We start from the raw sequence: 22986 nt of genomic DNA on the forward strand, positions 1-22986 counted from the left end.
CTCTAAACCTCCAGCATCCCCTGAGCATCTAAAATTAATTTTCTGCAGATGCAAAGGAAACTGTCGAGCGATGAGTGGATGTTGAAAAGCAGGCCTGAAATGCGCTGCAGTGTGTTTCCATTGTTCTGGGGAGACTTGCAGCAACATAATGGAGCTCTCGAATTTAATTGAAGAAAATGATTTTGAAGATGAACCGCCGACATTGACGCCACTTCCTTCTCCGGTTCTCCCTCAAGCATTTAATATAGAAAGCCAACCAGATGCTGAGCCGCAGCCTGGTCCATCAAAAAGACCGAGGACAGAGTAGTTGTGATTTAGAAAATCACCGTGGATTATGCCTACTGGGAATACCACGTATAAAAAAAAACGCGCTTCTAGACTCTATTATTAATTATTAATTACTAACATAATTGCATTAACAATAATTAAAAAGATTATCATAAAGCAAATAACAAGATGATTACAAATTATGGGAAAACATTAATATTTATATTTATGTATAGTTATGAATACTGAAGAATAGTATTCGTTTCGCAGCGCTGTAAAACCTTAACTAATAAATAAATTTAAAAATGTTTGTAATAAAAATTGTTCTTTAAAACACCATCTATAAAAATGGTTCAGTATCACTTTTTTGTAAAATGATTAGAAAAAAGGTTATATCGACAAATAGATTTCTTTCTCAAATGTTTATGGATTTTCGCTTATAACTTTTTTATTTATGGTTCTACGACTAAAGGTTAAAGGACAAAAGTTGTTTATAATTGTATGTGAAACAAAAAATGTTTAATTTATTTTATGAGACCTATAGTTTGCCAGATAAACCGTAAAAACCATTTGAACCTCTTCTTCCAAGATGGCGGCCGTGGGACAAGGGTTGCAACCTCTTTAAACTTGGATTTAACTTTACACTAACCCCTTCTTCATATATAAAAAAATAAAATTGCGTCCTCTGACAAACGCAACCCCAAATGTAACTTTTCAATGGACTATATAAACTCGAATAATTCGTGTTTTCAATTATCTCCAGGATAGGCTCCACAGTACTATGCACACTGATCATTTATTGCTTACTTCATATATTTCTAACCTTGTTTGCCTGTTATTCAATACTATTTTTTATGAGTGATTCTAATTGGCTCGGAGTTTTTGACATAAATCGTAGGTATATCATAGAAGTAGGTAACATATTAAACTTTTTTAATCCTAGCCAATTGCGAAATGAATTTGTGAATTATTTGGTCTCTAACAATACCTCAACTATAACCTTTACTAGGAATTCATTTAGCAAGGCCCAACCACACAAGTCGTAGAAGTGCTCAGATGTATGCAGAGATGCGTATGGTAAGATAAGCTGTCTAATAATATCACAGTATGTAAATAGCGAATGGAAAGAAGACATCGGGCTAAAGGCATTCATATCCGCAACCAGTTTTGCAGGCACCTTAAACATTAAAAATGTTTCCAGCTGCTTGATTATTTGAGGATTACAATTCAACTAAAGAAAATGTTTTACATAACGTAATAATTAGCACTAGCATTTCTAGTCTAGTATGCTTATTTCTGGTTTATAAATACAACCAATTCTCCTCTGACCTTTTTCTGCGATATGGGACGGTTGGTTTTAGGTACACATATGTTGGGGTTCTGAAGAAGATTTCCGTAAGTGTTTTGCAAACAAAACGGAACAATTGAATGCTTTAGACGTATGGTCTGTGAGGTATCTGGCTTTAATTAGAAATTTTTTTATCGCGTTTTTCCGTCTGATACAGAGCCGAGTCAGCAGTAGGGTTGGGTCTAATGTAAACTCCAACTAATTGTTTTCAGTTGAAGTTTGCTGGAGCACGTCGTGTAGTAGTTAATAGTTAGTAGTCGAGTCCACCCTCTGAACACTCGAAGCTTGGTCTAACACGGCATTTTAATTTTTTTCCCCTTAATTTCCTCCTCATTGCTGTTATTTCAGGGGTATTTCGGAAATTTCAACATATCTTCCTTGCATTTGTGGTTCTGTTACTAATAATTTCAACTGATATACAATAAATGTGATATAATTGGTGCAAACGTCGTGCAGGTAAAAATATTTACGAAAACTTGCGCGACTTTTTACACCTATTATATTACACATGATATTGTACTTGTTCTGTCACCAATATTTTCGACAGATTGTTTCAAGTACAAGGAAGGTATCGTGTTAAAATCTGATAAATACCATTGGCTAATATAAATGACGATAAAATAGAAAATAATATAGAATGCTGTGTTAGACCGAGACTTATTTCCGTCATTTTCTTCATTTCAGATATATTAGTTTAAGTTACCAATCATGATAAGGTTATCAGGTAAGTATTTAAACATGTTTTTACATTTATATATCATTATTATATACTCAATTAATCCAATTTCATCTATCAATATTCAATCTACCGAAGTAGTTGCAAGACTTTCTATGATAGAGTTAGTAACTGTCAGTAGATGGCATGCTGTTAGGTAGTTAAATGTCATCTTCCTCACCATGTTCATACTACAAAACATAAATCATTTTGGAAAGGGTGCTTGACCACATCTGGTGAAGGTTGTTAGGAATGAATTAGATATTACAACGTTAAACGTAGTCACTTCCATAAAAACAGCCCTTTAAAACTGTTTCAAAAAAACAAACACTACACTTCAACTAATGTTTTGGGTGTCCCACAAACATTTCGCGGTCCATCAGATGAACATTTAGGGGAAAGTTGCCCAGAATGGGGACGCTAACATATTTTGTCTCATAGAAAAGAAATTACTAATGAATGAAAAAATCTCTTTAATTCAGTTTGTAGGTAAGTTCATGTATTATCATAAGAATTATATGTTAGTGCAAAAAATATAATAATATGGAGAAGAAATAACTTTTGTTCCAAAATGATCTTCTATCCCATTTTGAACAATTAGTCGGACAAAACGGGGTACCTACAACAAATAATTAGAATGTTGCACAACATTTTTATTAGAGGTTATTTAAATGTAAAAATAAAAGTGAAAACATGAAACACTCATAAAAAGATACACTATCATCAATTAAATGCATTTCAGTCATTTTTAGTTTCCCAAAGAATATTCACACTGTAGATAGTCACACACTTGCTTAACTTAAGCTATTAGGCACAAAAGTCGCATATAAATGTGTCATTTTCTTCTTCACCACTCTAACAGGCTTTATGCCCCCATCCTTGACAACTACAACACTGAATCCATGTCTCTCTATTCTTTGAATGGACGTATAGTTCATTACAGAATATGCAAGCCTCGTTTGTTTCTTTCTCTTCCTCCTCTTCTTCAGATGATGCTGAGTTTTCTATCTTCCTTAGCTTACTTTTTTTTGATCTTAGGATTAGTAAATTTATGAAGTCTTTTAAGAAGATTTGTTTTTTGTTTAACACATTTTTGGGTGTTCCTTTCCCGTTCTTCTACTTCCAGTTCTGCTTTGTAAGGGGGTGAAGTCAGTATGGCAGTTTTTCCTCTCCTCTTGTCATTCTTTGCTTTTTTAATGCGTTCTTTTTCCTGGGGAGGTGGCATAAGCACTTTTGGTGAAATTATAAAAACTGAGCCACATGACCTAGATGTTGATGGCTGGGACTCTTCCATTGTTGTAGATGTGGAAGTTGATGGCTGGGAGTCCAATGTTGCAGGTTTGGACGTTGATACCTGGAACACCTCCATTGGTGTAGGACTGGACGTAGATGGCTGGGACTCCTCCATTATGTTAGGCTTGGGAGAAGATGGCTGAGGCTCCACCATAGTAGGTCTGGAAGAGGATTGCAGAGACTCCACCATATAAGGCCTGGAAATAGATGGCTGGGACTTCAACATCATAGAACTGTAAGTAGGCCTAGATGGCTGAGACGCCACCATCATAGAATTGCATGAAGATGTTGATGTCTGGAGTCCCGTTGTTAGTACTGTAGGACCACTGCTCCTAATATCTGTCATTTCCTGCTGTTTATAACTATCAATTCTACCAAGTGGCTGTTCTGTAGTTTCTGATGGTGCAAATAGATGTTCAGGGAAAATATCTCGGTTCAAGGGATAAATCCCTGTTGTTTTTTTGTTTTTTTTTAAATCCTTTCATTGCAGTTTGCACATTAGCTGCTCTAGAAAAGACAGCATTGAACAGTTTTCCTATTTGATAAATTGTAACACAACGTCCAGGGTGATTTAGCAGCCATTTTATAACCTCTTGTTCATAAAAGGCAGAAAGTGGTGCCATGAATGACACATCGAGGGGCTGCATACGATGTGTTGTGTGTGGAGGAAATGTCAACAGCACAACATTATTTTCTCGAGCAAGATTTATCAGTTCCAAACTCTTTGTATGGGAACTGTGTTCCTTGGTAATCCAGCCAGTCTCGTGGTACACAGCGAATGATCCGGGGGGGGGGGGGGGGGGGCATCATCCATCAAAAGGCGGTTTTCTCTCTTTCTAGGAAACACAAACATAGGGGGCATACAATTACCTGCAGCATTCATACATATTTCTGCTGTCACAAGCACCCCTCGTTCTGCTGATGTCAGACACAAGAATTTTGGATGGCTTGTTTGGTACTGTCAACACACCTCCTTCATCAACATTGTAAACATCGTTGGGTGAGAATTTATAAAACAGGTATTCCAACAAATCAAAGAATTTGCCGACTGCTATACGATTGACGCCCTTTGCTCTTGCCATAGAAGTTTTCTCATGATCACGTTAAGCTAGTGCAGGATGGCGATTTAGAAAAGCATACAACCAGTCCTTCCCAGCTATTTTCTTTTCTGTATTAAATACATGAGGGAGGTTGTTTTTGTCAGCTAACTCAAATGTGAGCGTTCGTAAATCTGTGAGAGATAGGCCAAACAACCTCTGCTCCAAAAATAATATGTGATCCACTAATTCTCGTTCTTGAATATCTGAGAAAACTGGTTTGTACCTACCTAACCTTTTTTCAGCAGTTGCTTTGGAAGACAACCCCTTTTGGCGAGTCTGTTTTACCTTTCTCTCCAAGGTAGTTTGTGGCATACTGTAGGCTTTAGATGCTTTTCTGTAGCCCATTTTTCCATTTAAAACTTCTTGAATTGCTCCAGCCATGCTTTCATTAGACCAGCTCTGCCTTTCAGTCGTTCTTTGATAACGTTCCATGGTTACATCTGGAAATAAAAATATTTGTATAGTTAACAACAAACATAATTACAGCTACACTAATTTTTTTGTCAAATCTAACATTTAGGCACTTAATAATCATAATATCATTGACTTGTATAAAAATTAACATCTAAAAACATTTTTCTTAAAAAATATTTTGTGTCGTTCAAAACGGGGACGTCCCCATTTTGTCCTACCCTAGGCGTCCCCGTTTTATCAGACCCTCACACAGTCTAACAAAAATGGCGTATTTTCACTCACATGAAAGGTAAGTTTTAAAATGACATATCAAAACATTACTGGAACCTGTAAGAATCAATGCTGTACTTACCGAAAATCAATGTTCAGGTGTTGCTTCTTAAAATCCAACTCAACATTTACGAAATATTGAAACCAATTCCAGACAATTTTTCAAACAACTCAATAATTAACAAAAACAACTGCCTCCCGCAACGTCTCGCTTCACACTGATTTATGGATAGCGAAGCTTCATAGTTCGACACTTTTACACAGATAACAGCACTAAACTCCGAGAAAAGGACCGTCCCCATATCACCCGCAGTCCCCGTTTTGGACGACTTTCCCCTACAATGTTCTAATATTTTTTCTAATACATTTAGGAAGAATTCTAGAAACAAACAATTCCGGGAGCTTCGTAAAATACGGATTCTGAGAGTTATTACGTCGAATATGCACGGAAAGTAATAATATTCGTATGTTTACAAAACATTCAAACACCTTTTAAGTATGCAGCGAAAACACTTTTCATTCTTCTAGATGCTTGATTAACTGGTTTACATTGGAACAAGTAACTAGGAAGTCAGATTCCATCATAGTTTCTACGAATATCCAGAGTAGTATATATTGTCCAGTCCGAGTTCTAGGTTTTGAGTATGGAGCTGGAACCGATGTCCGCCATACTGTATACTGACGTCGCGGCGCCATCTTGGATGACCTTTACCTTGACCAACACCCACAAAAATTGGCCAAAATTTGACAAAAATTCGACAAAATACGCCAAAATGTTAACTTTTTAGGAAAAAAATTTTCCTATTTCAAGGTAAAAATTCCCGTTTAGAGGTAAGCTTACTGTTATAGTCCTCAAAAATGCTAGTAGTTTGAGTAGACTGCAATATGACGTAAAGTCAGCATCTACAAGATACCATAAGTCAATGGGGTCATGACCATAAAATTAGGATGAAATGGACGCCATTTTAAATAGTTACATAACCGTTGCGATTTCGTTACGATAGCCATTTTTCAAATCCTTATGTTTTTAATAGATATTTAAGAAAATATTATTAATTAAAAATTTGAAATATAGAATTTTAATAAAAACTTTCCAACATTTTTAAAATGTTCACCATATTTAAATTCATAATTATTTTCTTAAAATTTCCAAAAAGAATTTAAAATGTATGAAAAAATACTCAAATGCAATTTAATTAATTAGTTAAATAACTTACGTCATGGAGTCACTGGTTTGATCCCGGTGAGGGCAAAAAAAGTGATGAATCCTTCCTCCGAGGAGATCACCGACAGACTGCCCTCCCACCACTAATGCCAATGTATATTGCGTTAGCCAGTATGACGTCACGTCCGCCATATTGATTTCGTATGCTAGAGTGCGCTACCGCCATGCAAATACAATTTTTATCTGCGAAGGTGCTTTAATTATTTATTTCTAGTACGTCCACTATCTTATCGGCCGTCTAGACCACCATTTTGGAAATCTGTATTTATTAATCTAGAAAATCTGAAAAATTCAAAAAATTATCACAAAAAAAATCACTTGTTCTAATAATGATTGAATCGAACCAATATGGTCTTTGGTTTGATCCATTACCAATACAAAAAGATAACTTAATTAAAATTACCAAAATTAAAGACAGTTACGAAAAAAAAACATACGATAGTCAAATATACAAATATATTACATAAATTTCTACTATACTACTAAAACACTTGTGAAGTTAGCAATATAATATAAATTAAATCTGCAATTGCTTGAAATGACTGTTTCTCAGCTCTAAACAGTTAACTGAAGACAGAGACCAGCCAGATCCTTTTCCTACATTGTCTTATACTTCCCGACAGAGTTTCTCGATACTGTGTTTACATTCTGCTTCACAACGTTCGAATTTTAAATGAACTTATTCACTGACTTGAATGCACACATCTGCACTTTGTCCTAGAAAAGAAATGTTTGGCCATACGTGCAGTCCAGCCACAAATTATATTTTAAAGATCCGTTAGTTGTTACTTTATCCGTAAGCTAATTGATTATGTTCTGCTTGATATCATCAAGAAAAGGACAGATATCTTTTGACTCACTGAATATATTTAGATAATAGTAGTCTTTCAACATTCCACGAAATGTAGATTTCACCAAGTAGAATCCGTTATCATTGACCTGTAATGCAACCAAGCACAGTCTTAGGCTTAGATTCATATCCAGGCCTCATCAAAATCGGTTGCTGAACATCTGTTTTTGTGCTTGTACGCATGCGTGTCTCCAATACAAACCGAGTCGAAATGTTTTGCAGGTAGTTCAACAGGAATATCCTTCACCTTTACATTTTTTACATGTCTTCGCAAACTGCCAATACGTGTAAACGCAACTTGGCACTAATCGCAGCAAAACTACGTACGAGAATGATTCTTTATGCATTTGTTTCTCTCGTGTCTTCGCTAATCAACAATGGAGCAGACCTTAACTGGCATCGTTCCACCAGCAGAAGAGACATTAATGTCTGCAGTGCTGACTGCAGAGGAAACCACGATGAACGAAATTTCGTTTTTGATTAAGACTTCAATTGCTGGTGATTCGTCAACAACTATCGATCATCATTGTCGTTACTGTGATAAGATATTCTCGAATAACAGAAATGCTCAATGTCATGGGAATACAGAATGTGCTAAGACTCTATCGCGCAAAATATTAAGCAATAACAAGTGTCAGAAGCAATTTATTAGAAATAATACGTTGAAAATACACTTGAAGATACGTAAATGTCCTGCTACGCGACAGAATATAAAGGTTTCTCTACAACAGCGATTGATTGATTTGCTTAAGAGTAAATCGCGAATAGATATAGCATCCAATACATCTCAAACTGCTCGAGTCTGAAATATCGCCTTCATCAAATAGGCATCCTTGCTGCTACTGCGATAAGTCGATCGCATTTTTTCCAAGATGCACGAAGACACGAGAGAAAAAAAATGCACGAAGAATCATTCTCGTGCGTAGTTTCGCTGCGATGAGTGCCAAGTTGCGTTTACACGTATTGGCAGTTTGCCAAGGCATGCAAAAAAATGTAAAGGTGAAGGATGCTCACCTGCTGTTGAACTACCTGCAAACATTTATATTAGTCGGTTTAGTTTGGAGACTTGTATGCGTCAAAAGCACAAACAAAGATGTTCAGCAACCGAATGCGATGAAGCCTGGACATGAATCTAAGTTTAAGACTCTGCTTGGTGCATTACAGGTAAATAATAACGTATTTCACTTGGCAAAATCTGAATTTTTTTGGAATGTTGAAAGACAACTTATATCTAAATAAGTTTAGTGAGTCAAAAGACATCTGTACGTTTCTTGATTATATCAAGCAGGACATAATCAATCAGCTTTCGGATGACGTAAGAACGAACTGATCTTTAAATATAATTTGTAGCTGGCCTGCGTGTATGGCAAACCATTTCCGTTCGAAGACAAAGTGAAGAAGTGCCCATTCAAGACAGTGAATGCTCGCATTTGCAGTTCCGACGATGTGAAGCAGACTGTAAAACACAGTATCGAGAAACTCTGACGGGAAGAAAGACTATGTAGGAAAAGCATTTGCCAGATCTTTGTCTTCAGTAAACCATTCAGAGCTTAGAATCAGTTATTTCAAGCCAATGCAAAATACATCTTTATTAGATTGCTAACTTTCACAATTGTTACCCTACTAGAGTAGAAATATATGTAATAATTTTTTATTTTGGACTATCGTATGAATTTTTTTCTATAATTATCATTTTTTTTGGTAATTAAAATTTAATTAAATTTTGGTATTGATCATGGATCAAATCAAAAACTTTAATTGTTCGTTTTGATCATTATTAGAACAAGTGATTTTTGTGATAAATTTTGGAATTGTTACCGATTTTTTAGATTAATAAATACAGATTTACAAGATGGTGGCCAAGACGGCTGACAAGATGGTGGACGTTCTAGAAATAAATAATTAATGCACCTTCACTGCTAAAAATTAATCTTGCATGGTATTTGCGCACTCTAGCAGACGAAGTGCAAGTGGCGTGCATAACGTCATACTGGCTGACGCAATATATACATTTACATTAGGGTGGGAGGTCAGTCTTTCGGTGAACTCTGTGAAGGAATTATTTGTCGCCATTTTGTTGCCCTTATTGTTTCAAACCTAAGACTCCATGAAGTAAGTTCTTTTATTTAAGTATTTTTTTGAAAATTGTACTGAAATATTTTTTTCATACATTTAAATTTTTTTTAGAATTATTAAAAACAGTTTATGGATTTTAAATATGAGGACGATATTAAATTGTACGACGATATTGTATTTATTTAATTTTTTTTAAATTTCACGTATTTCTAGCATAAAAAATAGATTTTTAAAGATGGCCACCGTAACTGAATTGCAAAGGTTACGTTTCAATTCAAAATGGAGACCCTGGTGCCTTAATTGTCAAGGTCATGACTTAATCGGCTTATGGTTTCAAGATATTGGTATTTTTGTGAACTTAATTGTAAAATGTTGTATCCAAACGGAAATTTTTCCCTCGCAATAGGATTTTTTTTTTTGAGATTTTTTGTTAGAATTATTTTCTTATAAACTGAACATTGTAGAAAGTTTGGCGAATTTTTGGCAAATTACGAGGACTTTGCGTAATTTTTTGGCAATTTTTAGCTAATTTGAAGGTTAAGGTTAAGGTCATCCTAGATGGGCACCGTTACGATAGAATCTAAGATGGTGGACATTGGCTCCAGCTCCACATCCAGAACTGAGGGCTTGAATCGGGCAATATATGCTACTAGGTACTATCCAGCTATTTTAATTGATCAATTACTCTTAGTTTGAGGTTAATTCTTTGCTAAAAGACAGTAAATTTACTGTGTTAGCTACAGAATGCAGTATTAGTGCAAGAATGTATGGCCATCCCCGGTTTTGTGTAAGTTTTGGGGAAATTTTTCTTCGTGCATACATGCGGCGCACCATAATTTTTCACGTAATTTCCTTAGGCATACCATAATTTTGCATCTTGAAAACCATATTTTTATGTTGCACCATCACTATCGTGCGTACCATAACAATATATGTATTCGAAAGGGTTCGCTCCCCCTACTAGCTGAATATTATATTAAAACAATCTCGGGGAGTGTGAAATTTAATCAGGCAAAAATGTAAGTGTTGTGACGAGCCTACCTTCCGCTTGGAGCGGGCCATCCTCTGGTCCCTGGAGTTCTCGGCCTCTCCCGGTATCTGCTTGCCCCACACGACGATGGCTATCCGCGCGTACGTGAAGATGAGCACGACGAGGGGCACGATGTACTGCAGGACCATCAGGATCAGGCTGCGGACAGGAGCGCGGGGGTCAGTGGCAGTGAGCTCTGTTGGTGCTCCTGGCGCGCGAGGCGATCACCTGGGAGTGGTTCCAGTGACGGCCACAACATCCATGAACGAACGAAACTATACACATCTCACTATGAAAACTTGGAAAGGCAATTTTATCCTTAGGAGGGTTATCACTCTTTACCCTCGAGATCATCATCTGTGTTAGGTACCTACTGCACTGTAAAAAAAATTTTAAATAACATCTACAAAGATTGTTTAAGTTTCTCTTTTTTTCTACAGTTTGCACAACTGTTTCTAGACAACATTATTATTCTACAGTCCTAGGTTAATTTGTACGAAAATACATCTTAAATCACTATAACAAAAAATTTTAATCACACATTAAAATAACACATTCAACAAGTTATAAATACATGAATGAACTATTTTTATCAGCACCCTGTATTTGTGTTTACTCATTTACTTAATTGTAAATTTACTACAACATATTTCTCAGAATAAAATAAAAACAACTGAAAATCTGAAATAAATGAAAAGACATATTGACAAAACCCATTTAATTTACATTGGATATTTTTTATATATTACTTGTTCAATACGCACTATTACTTAATATTTATTTGTGTGCACGTTGGTCAAATGTTAAGACGATAAACTGTCGGTGTTAGGTTTTTTTTTTTCATTTATGAATCGTATTGCTTTTTATTAGTTTTCATTCCATATTATTTTCATTCAAAACAATTCGCAATCACAATACATGGTTATTATTTCTATACCATTTATTTCGTTCTTCAGCTGTATGTCGGGAACTCAAAAACAAACCCAAAAAGCAATGGTAAAAAAGTGAGTAACGATGATGAGTGTTTTTATATTCAGTAAATATGATCGCGATGATTGAATTTGGAGTCGAGTTGTTAGCAAACTTAGGTCTTTATAAATACGAACTATATTTAGTTACGCATGACGCAAAACTGATACACATTTCGAAATATTTACTAAAAATGGTTGTGAAAATGTTTTAACAAGCCACTGTTCGCTGTTAAAATTTTACCTCAAACGCAGTTTAAACAGCGTGGACAATGATGAGTTTATGAAGTTTATGTAATTCTTTATACAGAGTGATTCTGAATTCGACAATAAAACTTTGGCTGCAAGTTTATCACAACAAAATAATTTGAAAACATGATACGACTTATGGTCTAAGTGCTTCCCAAGCCCGGTATACGTCTTAAAAGTTAAAGCTGAACCACATTTTTATTGTGAATATAGAGAAAGTTTTTTTTAAAAAAATCAGTTTACTTGAAAAAAATTCTACATCCATCGCAAGTATTTCGTTGTAGCAAAATTATTTTATTGAAACATTTAAGGGTGGTAACACGTCACAAAAATATGTAGAAAATAAGGGTGTTACTGTCAATTATTTTAATGAATTAATTTTGTTACAACAAAAATTTTTGCTGTGGTTGCAGAACATAATTCAAATAGACATAATTCAGGTGTTCAGTGTTCTATCTTAAATATTTTCTCTATTATATAAAATAATTTTATTGTTCAGCTCTAACTTCTAAAAAGTATACCAGCCTTGGTAAGCACTTTAGACAATAATTCGAGTTCTGTTTTCAACTTATTTTGTCATAATGCACTTGCAACAGAAGTTTAATGGTCGATTTTAGACCCAGCCTGTATATTTATTTCTATTTGTTGCAGAAATACTTAACCAAGACTTTTGAAATTACCATAAAGAAAATTATTTTCCTGCTCGCATTTATCCTCAAGAAAATATGTACAGTCTCTGGGAAAGTAAAGACCTAAAGGGGCATTTGTTCCAACGTAGAGTCTTATCTGTCGGATACTCGCAACCATTAAAAATCCTTGTTTTTCTTAAGGGCATACTTTTAGAACAATTGTAGCGTTTAGGGGGAGCGACGATTTTGACGTGACGTGGATAAATTAATTTCCTAGCCATTCACGGTTGACATATTATCTGTGACGACAGTATGACCAAAAAATATGTGCGTGCGACAGACTTTGCTATTAGAAAGATTTTCCATTTCCATCGCGTAGAAGGCGTGACGTAAACAAAAGAGTGAAGAAATTTTTTTTCAAATGATGGTTAAACTTGTGTATTATTAGTATGTAAATATATTTCCGGCGCCTAAAGTTGTAGTTTGGTGGCAGTGGTGTCGATCGCCATCTTGGATTCTGTCGTCATGGCGGCCATTTTGGATTACCTTGACCTTTGATCTTGATATTGACCTTGACCTTCAAAATTTTCCAACACGACGAGGGAAGAAAATTCCACCAAAAAATCAGAAAAATTAAAATTTGCCTAGTTCAAGTAACAATTCCCATTTTCAGGGGAAAATTTCCCGTTTTTAGTCACAAAAAATGTCGACTTGAAAATTTCCCAAAGCTGCTTAAAGTACGCATCTACAAGCTGCACTAAGTCACTCAGGTCATACATAACCTTTACAATTATATCATGGCTGCCATTCTAAATTGTTACGTAATCGTTACAATTAACGTTTCGGTCACCATCCTGAAAATTCGTATTTTTTGCTGGTAATCGGTAGTTATTTAATGTAGAAATATTTATTAATAAAAATTTAAATTAATAACATTCCGGCATTTTGGATTATGATGTCACGGCAGCCATCTGGAAAATCCGTAATTGTTTAACTAGAAAATCGGGGGGAAAAATTTTTTTTTAAATTAATTGATTTAATTTCAATATAATTTAAATTTTAAAATGCACTTACGTCATGGAGTTTTCCGTTCGAACCCGGTGAGGGCAAAGATAAAAATGGCGACAGATCCTTCCTTCATGGAAGCAACCGACAGACTAACCTCCCACCACTAATGCCAAAGTGTATGTATATATATATATATATATATATATATATATATATATCACCAGCTATTATGCCGTCACGTCCGCCATCTCGTTTTCGTCTACTGGAGGCCACCATCTTGTTTTCGTCTGCTAGAGGCTGCTATCGTCATGTTAGTTTAACTTTTACCAGCTAGAGTACAGTAATCATTTATTGCCAGGGCACCCGCCATCTGGTCGAGCGTTTTAACCGCCATCATAGAAATTCGTAATTAGTTGGGTAGAAATTCAAGAAAAATTCCAAAATTTATTTTTACAAATCTGCAAATAATATACTGATTGATCAGATCGATTCCTGTCCTTGGTTGGATACCTAAGAGAAGCAAAAACATCAATTTTATGCAAAAAAGTTAATTTCAATAAATATGGTGGAAAGTCCTAAAAGAAGCTTAAATTCCTCATCTGTCAGTCTTCAGTAAGCTGATGATGAATTACTAACCATCATCATTTAAATCCATTATTATTTATCTATAAACACAGGAAAATATCCAAAAATCATCAAAAAATAATCATTAAAATTATGATTGACTCGGCCGATTCCCGTTCTTGTTCGATTCTCGAGCAGTGATAATAAACGTAACTGAAGCTTAAAATAAATTTTAAATTCTGTTTCCCATTACGTTTTGTGGAGTTTATTAATGATTCTCTCTATTAAAAACAACTTCATACAAGACACCTATCTGACGAAATAAATACGTTGTCGCTGTACCTACAATGGAAGTCTAATTTTTCGAGACTTGGAATACATGCCAACCAGGTCTTGTAAAATGATAGGCGTGTAGGCCAAGTGTCTTCGGACTTCTAGGCCAAGCCATTTACAATGTCAGGCTATAGAACAGACGTATCCAAACCACGAAGCCAATCGACTTGAACACAGACGACACAATCCATAATAAACAGTAGGATACGAACCATCGCAAAATGCGGTAGGCTACAATGCCTCCAAATGTCATTGGCTCCAACAGTCTTTGGCTCCAAAAGACACTGGCTCCAAAAGTCATTGCCTCCAACAGTCTTTGGCTGCACGTGCCTTTGGCTCCAACAGTCTGTGACTTCAAAGGTCACTGACTCCGAAAGTCACTGCCTCACAAAGTCGAAGACTTCGATGAAACGTTAAGATCAAAACGTTAGAAACGACATGTTAAAATCAATTACTCTGTTGAAGCTGGCGATGATCACTGGATCGCCGACGAAAGTGACCTTGAGGCTGGTGTTAAAACGGAAGACTCCAGTGATCTTAATAATACAGTGCAAACTCTATATAACGACACTTAACAGACTGAGCAATTTTCGGCGTTATAGAGAGTGTTCGTTAAATGGAGATAAATAAAAGGTATAATTTTATCATTTTATAATAAAATGTATTTGCTGATATAGTACACATTTTACACACGAACATTGATATTCATACAAATAAAAACACTTATTGCGTATAGTCTGTTATTTTTTCTTTGTTTTTCCATATTGTAGACACGGTAGAGCGGCTTAATCCAAAGTGCCTTCCAACATCACTGATCTTTTCTCCCGCCTCTATTGAGCGTAATAATAAAACTTTTTCGTCAATACACAAAGATTTTCGTTTACTCGCCATGTTTACAGTTCGAAAGTCTTTCAGAAACTGCGATAATGGTAACATGTGACAACTTGACAAAAGTCTAGTGACCGAGGTAAACATGTGCAAGTTCATCAAACAAAAGCAAAAGACAAAATTTCTTAGAATCTCCGGTACATCAGTCGAAGTAAACACGTGCTAGATAATAAAACAACAAAACAGCAAACAAAAGAACGTACACAGCTGTAGTTCTTATCAACTTTGGCAACTTAGAAAGTACTGCTTAATAATTTATTATGCCGTATTGTTGTCGTTAAACAGAGTTAGCGTGCCGCTATATAGATTGTATTATTGTACAGAAAACAAGGTAAACCAACCAAAGTCAAGCAATTTCGACGTTTTAAGGATTTTGTCGTTAAATCGAGTGACTTTATAAAGAGTTTACACTGTATTTACTAAAAACATGCGAGGAAGATGATAGCAGCAGCAGAGGTTGCTTACGCAACATGGGAAGAACCTAGCATATTGGTCGACAGGTTAAACATTCTACATGCTTCGCTTTGTGCAGGAATCTATTCGCATATTAAAGAGGTATCCATCATACTTAAAGAACTGATGGAAGCTGGTTACATACAATAATGACTTGCATTACTTGCATGTGTATACAATTGAAAAAAATAAATAAATAATATTTTGGATTAAAAAAGTTATTGTTTTATTTCCAGAAATCTGTTTCTAGTTATGCCTAGTTCTCATAATCCAACTTCTAACTTAAAGATGTAAAAATCATCACCAATGAATGACCAAATAGAGAGTAATAATAAAGTCAAACCAGCAATATGGCCAAGTTCGATCAAAAATTCAATTGAAATCCGTTGGACTCATTTGTAGTTGGTGCAGATGGAGGACTTAAAGCAATTGGAACACTTGGAGCAGTTGGAGCTCTTGGGGAAATTGGAGCAATTGAATTATAGCAGCTCTTGGAGCAATTGGAGCATTAGAGCACCAGGAGCTGTTGGAACAAAGACAGTTGTAGTCAAAGACAGTAGGAGGCAGTGACTTTTGGAGTCCATGAATTTTGAAGCCACATACTGTTGGAGCAAAGACAGTATCAGGTTCACACCTCATGAATACATCAAAATTCCCCCCAGGCATCTGATCCCGTGAGGGCATAGTACTGGTTAGAAGAAAAGATGGATCTTTTACATGCCTGACACTGTTGCCAGGGCCCAACATGGGTTCCAAGAACCGGGAAATAGATACGCCATTTCCATTCGCGGCATGTTACTGGCGAGTGCACTGCTAGGTTGAGAGGTTGAGGAGACCCATCCCAACTTCGGCCCCACCGACCCACCCCCAGCTCCGCCGTAAACCCCCAGACCACCTACAGAGCTAGCCCCCTCTGTGGAATCTGAGTAAAGCCGTCACGGAACCACAACTCTCACATCTCTGGGAACCCTCGGTCACTCAGTTGCTCGTGATCCAGCCGAGGCCTATCCAACCTCTAATAGCTCAGCAAGCTAGTACCCGAGCTTGAGTAGCTCAACACTTCCACTCGTCAACAGGAGTGTTCTCCAAGCATAGGAGGACCACTACCACCACGTTTTCCTACTCCAATCCTGATCCTGAGCCATTAGAGGAAATCTCAGCAGGGAACTATCACAGTAAAGGATCAGTCCCATGGTACCCTTAATTTTCAGGTATAGTGCTTTCCCGGACAGCCTCACAGCGGCTAAGCTCCCCCGAATAAGGACATGGATGTCCTTGGGTACTTCAATATCAGCATGTCTCCCGCCCGAAGGCAACAGCTGTGCCAAAGCCCGGGTAGGTAAGGTACACCAAACCAAAGACTGCCTTAATTACCGACTCTTATACTAACCTCCGCCCAAAGGGTTACAGCCTTGCCAGAGCCCGGATGCCCTTACCGGGAGAACACCTCCGCCGCGCTGCCGCCCTTCGCTATTTCCATATGCATAATGAATTCTTCACATTGAATCCAATGCTTTGAGACACCACCTAGGGTTTGGGGGTCCAAAACCATCCGATAGATTTTCGGCAGGGCAAGGCTCAGCCACCCGTCCACAGCCTACTAGTCTACCAGATACCCGTTCCGACACACCGAGGAAGTCAGAGGAGTGGGCACCCCCGGCATTGCCCTATTTGTGTAACAACACTGGCGCCACGAGAATGCTAAGGGTTGCCGTAAGCGGGAGAGGCTATGTATTCGCATCACACGCCCGTTTCGGTAATCTGGCGAGAGCATCACTCAGATACTAGAGCCGGCTACAGCGCCGACACGTCGTAGGTCAACAATCATTCCCCGTAGGGACCCAGGCACCTTGACCAGCTGGAGCCAAAGACAGTTGGAGCCATTGTGTTTTGGAGACATTGGCTTTGTAGGCAATGACTTTTGAAGCCAAATATCGTTGGAGCCTTAGATTTTTGGAGCCAATGGCTGTTAGTGCCAATGACGGTTTTAGCCAAAGAAAAAATATATAAAAAATTCTGGCTTGTGCTAAAACTCCATCCTTGCTTAACAAAGGAAAAATTTACCAGCTGGCAGAAGCTGTTTTTGTATTTTTGTATTTTTTAATTTTTATTTTTATTTTTAATTATTTTATTTAAAAATTATAATTTTTAACATTTTTTTTTTGTAATTTGCTGACATTGATAAAGGATTATATGTGTTTATTTTCTCCGTATGTTCCTTATTATTCCTGTCGAGGCTTCTGCTGATGTTCTCCGAGTGGTTCTGGTCATTTCTGAGAAATCAATTTCTGCATAAAAAAAATTTATTGATGAGGCATGTAATTTTTTTCAGAGTTTCGTATAAATTGATGAATTCCTTATACTAAATCAGCACTTGCGGTATTTAAATCAAGTGGAAAATACTTTGAGACAGCTGAGAAGCACTATCATGCACGATGAACTTCCTCCTCCTTAATGTCTTGCAAAGCATTCCTTCTCTTGCGACCGTGACTGAGTACCCCGCATCCCGCATAAAAATATATATATTTCCCTCAACACAACACGTGATGATATCTGTTGGCGGGAATAGCGACTACTTGCAACAAGTTTATTGCATGAGAACTTTTTCTTTCATTTATGAAATATTAAAATATTCTGTTTAAGTAATGGTTCCAAACTAAAACGCTCAGTAAACATCTGCTATTAGTGTCAGTAACTAATATGGATCCCTGCTCGTTGTCTGAAGCTGAATAGAAAGGACACAGGTGTAAGTTTTGCAGCAAGGAATTTATCTTGAGAAAGAATGGTAATAAACACTAGAAGAAGGACTGTGTTTAAAATTAGCTACACAAAATGCTAAGTTGCGTTCATTGTAGCACGTAATTTACGCGAAAAGAGAGCTTCAAAAGACACGACAGAACTTGTAACGCGAAGCCTGCTTACAAGCTAGTGGACAACGATGGAGCTACTTTTCTAAAGAAGAGTGTTTAGCATTACGTTAGAAATTTGCCTTGTCGTGAACGAGATTATGATCACAGCTCTTCTGATCTCAACAGAGAAATTAAATTGAAGGACGTTGATGATTTGTTTAAGAATGAAAACAATGGAAAAATTCTTAACAATCAATGTGAGAATACATTTAATCTGAATTCAGGTAGATCCTCCATACTATGTAAAAGGGTTGGTCTCTTAACAATGGAAGCTTGAAGACTATGAAGAAGCTTCGACTTCAACGATTTCAAATTCTTACAGTAATCTGGTAAAAGACGCTGACTTCTACGATGATGGCGATAGTGACTATGAAGCTGGTGACAAAACCAAAGACTGTGATGAAGCACCTAAAGCTGACACGATCGAAAGCTGTGATGAAGCCCTGAGACAAAAATGATGGAAATGGCATGATAAAATAAATTATTATATTCAGACATTCCAGGAAGATTACGATAGCAGAATAAATTGATTATATGTCATAGGGAAGATCCTAACATGTTCGTTGATCGCCTGAGAACGTTGGGGGCATCGGTTCGTTAAGAAAACTACTCGCACATCGACGAAGAAGCCTCCATACTTAAAAACTGGAAGAAGTTGGCTACAATCACTTGTTTATCTCGCATGTGTAATAATATTGAAAACTAAATAATTTATACATATTTCAAAAATGCAATGTTTTATTTCTTGTAAACTGATTTCTAACTAATACTGAGTTCTCGTAATAAGGCATACTTTTTTTTTTGTGCTTCAAAATGTGCTTCCTTTTTATTGTGGTTCCTTTTCGTTCATTGTGCTTCCAATTTCGCTTCATTTTCGTTGATTGTGCTACCAATTATGCTTCCTTTTCGATGAATGTGCTTCCAATTGTGCTTCCTGTTCGTTGATTGTGCTTCCAATTGTGCTTCCTTTTCGTTGATTGTGCTTCCAATTGAGCTTCCTTTTCGTTGACTGTGCTTCCAATTGTGCTTCCTTTTCGTTGATTATGCCTTCTCTTTGTCGAATTTGCTTCCAATTGTGCTTCAAAATGTGCCTCCTTTTCGTTGATTGTGGATCGCTAAGTCTGTACTCAGGATATGATTGGTCTCATGGTTCGGAGATGTCTGATCTAAACGCCTGACATTGGACATTGCCTGTTTTAAAATGTTTTACAAGTATCTTCGAAAAATACTTTTCTGTTTCTAAGATTCTTCGTCTTTGTGCCTTACATTGAACAATACCTGGTTGAAACGTATTCCAAGTATTTAAAAGTTGGGCTTCCATGGCAGGCACAGCGAAAATGTATTTATATCGTCGGACAGGTATCTTGTATAGAGTCGTTTTTCATAACGTAAATGATTAATAAACTCCACAAAACGAATGGGAAAAAGAATTTAAATTTTATTTAAAGCCTCAGTTACTTTTATCACTGGCTGAGAATCAAACCAAGGTCGGAAATCTATCGAGTAAATCATACATTAATAGACGAATTTTTTGTTCATTTTTTGGAATGTTTTCCGAAGTTTTAGGTCAAAGAATGTCATCATCGACTTACTAGATGTTGGTAGTAGAGGAATTTTAGACTATTTTAGGACTTTTTACCATATTTTATTTACTAAGGGTTTGTCTTTTACCAAAAATTATATTTTTTGGAACAAGCAAGGATCGAAAATAGCACTGTAATCGATCGAATAAATAAATTGATTAATTGCAGATTTTTTTTAAATGAATGTTGGTATTTTCCCCAATTTTCTAGCCAAATAAATACAGATTTCCAAAATGGCAACCAAATGTTAAGATGGCGGGTGGCCTGTAAATAAATAATTACTGCACTCTAGCAGGTAAAAATTAAAATAACAAGATGGTAGTGCCTTCTGGCAGATGAAATCGAGATGGTGGCCTCCAGCAGACGAAAACAAGATGTATATAAATGTATCTACTTTGGCTTTGGTGGTGGGAGGTCAGTCTGTCGGTGTCTTCCGTAGAGGAGGGATCCGTTGCCATTTCTTTGCTCTCACCGGGTTCGAACCAAAGACTATATGACGTAAATGCGTTTTTTAATTAAAATTTAAATAAAATTAAATTACAATTACCTTTTACAAATTTTAAAATTTTTCCCAATTTTTTTTCCGATAATAATTATGAATTTTCAAGATGGCCACAATGATGTCATAATCCAAGATGGCGGAATGTTTATATTAATTTTTTAAAAATTATTTTGATAATAGTTACTGATTTCAAGATGGTGGTCGTAACGAAAAGTGCAGGGTGACGACATAATTAAATATTATGGCCATGGCATCCTAATGTCAAGGTTATGACCTCGGAGGCTTAGGAAGGCTTGTATGTATATGCGGACTTTTAGCCTCTTTGTGACTTTTTCAGCCGTTGGCATTGTTGAGGACTAAAACGGGGAACTTTTTCCCTCAAAACAAAACAGGAATTTTTCTCTCGAAATAGAGAAATTTGTTATTTTCCAAAAAAATTTTTAATTTTTAGCGGAATTGTTTTTTTAAAAATATGGAAATTTTGGTGGATTTTGGAGAATATTGGGTAAATTTTGAAAGTCAATGTTAAGTTCAAGGTTACCCAAGATGGCCGCTGTGACGTCATAATTTAAGATTGCCGATACCATCCTCCATCCTCAGCCCGAAGCCTGTCGCCGGAGGAGCTTTCATCAATTTACTCACAATTTTCAGGTTTTAGAAAACAATCACCAAAAAAATCTTCAAAAATATGAAAATTAAAAAAAAAAAAAAAATCCGAAGGAAAGTTTCCACATGAAAAAGTCAACAATTCACAATTATAAATTCCATAAAGTGTATTTGCCTATAAAGAATAACAAATCATTAAATTAGCTTAGAAACTCTTAAAATAATCAAATTCAAGCTGCTGAGCCAGAATTTTGATCGCTACCTCGACGCTTGTTGCTATCTTGGATCCCGTTATATTAGATTAAAACGTTACACCCGACATTTATGTTTTCTAGAACCTTCCACTAAATGGGGTTCTAGAACTTTTTTTTTTGTTGCCATTTTGAATTATGACATCACATCAGCCATAAGTTACTAAAAATCCGCAATTATTATCAAAATAAAATCAATAAAAAAATTGAAAAATTTATAAAAAAATACTTAGAATTTTAATAAAAACTCACTTACAAAATGTACCTTGGAGTACTCGGTTCTAACCCGATGAGGTAAAATAATAAATCATTCTTCCCGCATAGTGACTGCGCTGGTGGTGTGGGTCAGTCTGCCATCATTCACCACGCGGAAAGGATTATTAATTTTGCCCTCATCTGGTTCGGAACGATCACTCCAAGACTTATTACGTAAGTGCGTTTATTTTTTTATTTTTTTAAATTAATTTAATTATTATATATATATAAATGATTAAATTTTTAAGATTTTTCTGTTCATAATAATCGATTTACAAAATGGCGGAAATAAATTGTCTCAAGGTTCTGATAAACCAAATGACGGCCAAATGGTGGACCGGGTCAAGTCTAATTTCAATATTTTCAATCTGGGGGGCTTGACTTTAATATTTTTAAGGATTATAAAGCCATTTTTAAGACATGGTTTTTTTAAAAGCAAAAACACTTTTAAGAATTTTGAATTATTTTTTTTTAATTCTCAATGGGACTTTTTCCCTTGAAAATGGAAATTTTTGAATGTTCACAATTTTTTTTTTTTTTTAGATTTGTTGGTGAAAATATTTCTCTAAAATTGTGACATTTTAAATTTTTTGGCGAATTGTGGTTAAATTTGGACAAATTTTGGCGAATGTAGGCAATTTTTTAAGGTCAAGTTCAGGGTCCAGGTCAAAGGTCACGGTCAAGGTCATCTAAGATGGCGGCCGTTACATCACAATCCAAGATGGTGGACAGCACCAGGGCTCGGGCCGGCTATTATATAACTACTACTATTATTACCTGTGACTTTGAAGTATCATTATGCTAGACATTTATTGACCATTTCAAGAACCCTTCATGATCCATATTTAACTTAAACATGCCATTAATTGAATCATGAGGTGTAAAGGACATTCAAAGTCGTAAATAATAGCCATATAAGCGATATCGATAGTGCTGGATAAATAAAGGAATATAATTAACGTGTAAGGAAAACAAAAGCGGGTCAAGTAGGCTACGGAACGCTATGCTGACAATGAAGTGCCAGGTTTAACAGGTTAATGCCTGTTGGATGAATACGTGTACTACGCAACAGCACTATCACAAACTTTTAATTATATTTTAGTTTTACAGAGAGAATATCGTTATCAATATTGTCAAAAGATGTTTTTAAGTCTTTTTTTAAGCAATGTGACATGGTTATTTTCAATTTAACGATATTTT

General features: G+C 36.1%; 1 protein-coding gene across 1 annotated transcript in view; it reads right to left on the minus strand.

Moving 5' to 3' along the window:
- Window positions 1–6625: 6625 nt before the first annotated feature.
- LOC134527537 (RYamide receptor-like) overlaps window positions 6626–22986 on the minus strand; it is a 30260-nt gene continuing 13899 nt past the window's right edge. The window contains exons 3-4 of the mRNA XM_063360299.1: window positions 10600–10747; window positions 6626–6715 (exon numbers count right to left, since the gene is read on the minus strand). Coding sequence (XP_063216369.1) covers window positions 6626–6715; window positions 10600–10747 — 238 coding nt within the window. The remainder of the gene's footprint in view (window positions 6716–10599; window positions 10748–22986) is intronic.

Source organism: Bacillus rossius, chromosome 1 (genome assembly GCF_032445375.1).
Source record: "Bacillus rossius redtenbacheri isolate Brsri chromosome 1, Brsri_v3, whole genome shotgun sequence".
Taxonomy (NCBI): Eukaryota; Metazoa; Arthropoda; class Insecta; order Phasmatodea; family Bacillidae; genus Bacillus; species Bacillus rossius.